General features: G+C 68.2%; 1 protein-coding gene across 1 annotated transcript in view; it reads left to right on the top strand.

The window, feature by feature from the left end:
• Window positions 1-7: 7 nt before the first annotated feature.
• Window positions 8-3441, top strand: part of KMT2D (lysine methyltransferase 2D) — a 17253-nt gene continuing 13819 nt past the window's right edge. Inside the window, exons 1-9 of the mRNA XM_027908740.1 lie at window positions 8-224; window positions 350-424; window positions 757-861; window positions 986-1159; window positions 1445-1529; window positions 1642-1886; window positions 2150-2223; window positions 2304-2354; window positions 2496-3424. Coding sequence (XP_027764541.1) covers window positions 8-224; window positions 350-424; window positions 757-861; window positions 986-1159; window positions 1445-1529; window positions 1642-1886; window positions 2150-2223; window positions 2304-2354; window positions 2496-3424 — 1955 coding nt within the window. The remainder of the gene's footprint in view (window positions 225-349; window positions 425-756; window positions 862-985; window positions 1160-1444; window positions 1530-1641; window positions 1887-2149; window positions 2224-2303; window positions 2355-2495; window positions 3425-3441) is intronic.

The raw sequence follows: 3441 nt of genomic DNA on the forward strand, positions 1-3441 counted from the left end.
CCCCCTGATGCTGACAGAACCCTCCCTGTTCCAGGAGGCGTTTTTTGGGAAGGCGCTGATGGACCTGAGCCGGAAGGCGCTGCTGGCAGCGGGCGGGGTGGGGGACGGGGCCGCCCGCCCCTCCCTGGGCCAGAGCGCCCCAAGGCCCAAGGGGGACCCCAACCTGGCTGGAGCACTGCAGGGAGCCCCCCTGGACAGGAGGGAGACCCCCACCCACCCCCGAGGTGAGTGTGGCCAGGAGTACAAACCAGAGCCGGGATTCAGGGGTGACCTCGGGGGGGTTGAGGGGTGACCCTGGGGGAGGTTGGGGGGTCCTGGCTCCCCTCCTCTGAGTCCTGGTGCCCTGCAGGGGATGACAGCACTGATGGCAGCGCCGCCGCTCCCGACGACGATGGCAAGGACGACGCGAAGGCCGAGGACCTGGGTGAGCCCCTGGGACGCCCGCGGGACCCCTGGACAGCCGAGTCCTCCAAGGGAGGCTGGAGCCCCACAACCTTCCAGAGGGAACTCCATGGCTGAGGGGATCCGCTCTAGGCAGGGGGTTCCTGAACTCTATGGTTCCCCCATGTGACTCCCGTGGCGCTGCTGACCATAGAGTGGCGCCCTAGAGCGCCCCCGCGTGGCGCGGGGTCCTTGGAGGACCGAGGAACTGCAGTCCCTTTTTGGGGTCTGGGGGTGATGGGTTCACACGGGGGTCCCCAGCCCTGAGCTTGGGGTCCCCAGAGGCTGAAGGCACTTCCCGGTTCCTCCTCGCAGGGGCCGATGAGCCAAAGGATTCCCCAGACCCTGGGGATGCTGAGAAACCAGCCACCCCGGGCGAGGGAGCGCTGAGCTCTGACCTGGACAAGATCCCCACGGAAGGTGAGACCACCCTCACCCCCTGAAGCGAGCGCGATACCAGGAACCCCAGATTTCTGCTCCGCTTCCTGCCAGTGTGGGATTTACACCCTGGGATGGCTCAGCCTTTTCCCTTTTGCCCCTGCAGAGCTGCCCAAGATGGAGAGCAAGGACGTGCAGCAGCTCTTCAAGGATGTGTTGGGCTCGGCGGAGCGGGGGGAGCAGCCCCTCAACTGCGTGGCCGGGGGGATGGAGGCCGGGCAGGACCCCGGCCGGGCACAGCGCCCCTTCCTGCAGGGAGACCTCCAGCTCTCAGGGCAGGGTGGGTGGAACTGGCAGGGCCCCCGGGGGCTGGGGGGGTCCTGGACAGTGGGGAGAAGAGCAGGACTCTCTGCCAACCCCCCAGAAAGCCAAAGTGCTGGGGCTGAGCTGCTCAGAGAGCTGCACAGTGCCTGGGCTCCTGGGTGTTCCCCATTGCTCTGGGGGTGAACGTGGGAAGCATTTTGGGGGATGCTGTATTGTCTGGGGGCTGCTGGGACCCCCAGGGCAGGCACAGGCTTGAGTCCCAGCCCCGCCCTCCCTCCAAACCGTCTCCTTTCCCTCACAGGGAGCGTTTCCCTGGGCTCGCTCTCTGGATCCGTCTCCCTGGACTCGTATTCGGGGGTCTGCCAGTCCCCGTTCCTCGATAGCAGGTACGTGGGGGAGCTGGGGGTGGTCTCCTTGGAGGGATTGAACCCTGGGGTGTTGTGGGATCCCTTCTTCCCTCACACTCTGATGGTCCTTGACACTACCCCTTCCATGCAGGGAGCGGAGCGGCTTCTTCAGCCCAGACCACTGCGAGCCTGAGAGCCCCTGGGCCAGCAGCTCGGCCGCCACCACCCCCTCGACCCCCACAACGCCCACCACAGAGGGGGAGGGCGATGGCCTGTCCTACAACCAGCGCAGCCTCCAGCGCTGGGAGAAGGACGAGGAGCTGGGCGAGCTCTCCACCATCTCCCCTGTCCTCTACGCCAACATGAACTTCCCCAACCTCAAGCAGGATTATCCAGGTAGGGCTCTGGGGGAGCTGCAACCGCCCTGTTGGGGTGAGGGTGGGGGGGTCTGAGTGCAACATGGAGGGGAGATCCCATCTGCTCTGGCACTGAAGTGTTCCCTACAGCAACACGGAGGGGGTCTTTTTATCAGCTCCTGGGCGTGGGGCTGTCCTCACACGAGAGGGGACAACGTCACCCACCCAAAGGGGTGGGTGGGCTCATCAGGTCCGGGCTAAGGTTGTTTTTGTCCCCTCCATCTGCTCGTACCGGACTCCCAGACTGGTCGAGCCGCTGCAAGCAGATCATGAAGCTCTGGAGGAAGGTCCCTGCCACGGACAAAGCCCCGTATTTGGTGAGTGCCGGGGGGGTCAGCGGGGTGGGGGGGCCGGGGCGCCGGGGGCTGCGAGTCAGCTGGCTTCGTGTCTTTGTTAGCAAAAGGCCAAAGATAACCGGGCGGCTCATCGCATCAACAAGGTGCAGAAGGTACGTCAGGCGCGGGGAGGTGCCCGGTGGCCCCGGCCCAGCCCTTGGGGGGATGGGGTGTGCCCACCCCAGCCCCGTGCCCGGCCTGCAGGGAGGGCAGGAGGGGGTCCCACAGCCCTGACGGGCCGGCTCTCTCCGCAGCAGGCCGAGAGCCAGATCAACAAGCAGACCAAAGGGGAGGGACTGCGCAAGCCGGAGAGGCCCTCGCTGCACCTGCGGATCCCGGTGCCGCCGGGGGCACAGCCCGTCTACATCAGCAGCCCCCCCGCCGCCGGAGAGGGCTTCCTGAAGCCCCCGGCGGGCGCAGGAGCGGGGCCGGAGTCTCCCAGCGAGCTTTTCCTCAAGCTCCCGCCCCAGTCCCCCGCCCAAGTGCCTTCGCACGACCCTTACGGCGCCTACGCACTGGAGCCCCGCTTCCCCTCGCCCCTGGGCCAGAGCCCCACGGCGGGCGCTGCCTTCCAGCCCTTCCCTGGCCAGCCCCAGCCCCTCACCGCCCCCCGCGCCCCCCACGACTTCCACCCCACGCCCCCCGGAACCCCCCGGCACCAGCCCGGCACCCCAGACCCTTTCCTGAAGCCCCGGTGCCCCTCCTTGGACAACCTCTCGATGCCAGGGAGCCCCGGGGCGCGGCCCCCCGAGGCCCTGCTCTCTCCCCTGCCTTTCGGGGAGCAGAAGAAGGGTCTGGAGGTGAAGAAGGAGGAAGGGGGGAGCCTGGGGGTCTGCTCGCCCGGCTACGCTTCTGCCATGGGCTACGGGGACTCCTCGGGCGGCCCCCACCTCTCGGCTGGGGAGCTGAAGGCAGCCGACGTCTTCAAAGCCCCCATGACCCCACGGGTCTCTCAGGTAGAGCCACAGAGCCCGGGGCTGGGGCACCGGCCCCCCGACCCCCACCCCTTGGCCCCTTCGCCCCCCGGCCACCCCGATCTCTACCGCCAGTCCCCCTACCTGGACCCCTACTCGCAGCCTCCGCTGACGCCCCGGCTGCAGCCCCCCGAGGCCTGCTGCCCCCTCCCGCCCCGCTCCCTGCCCTCTGAACCCTTCTCCCGCGTCCCTGCCAGCCCCCAGTCCCAGTCCAGCTCCCAGTCCC

Source organism: Empidonax traillii, unplaced genomic scaffold (assembly GCF_003031625.1).
Source record: "Empidonax traillii isolate 1590-97213 ecotype Southwest subspecies unplaced genomic scaffold, ASM303162v1 scaffold1827:size69398, whole genome shotgun sequence".
NCBI classification, from domain to species: domain Eukaryota; kingdom Metazoa; phylum Chordata; class Aves; order Passeriformes; family Tyrannidae; genus Empidonax; species Empidonax traillii.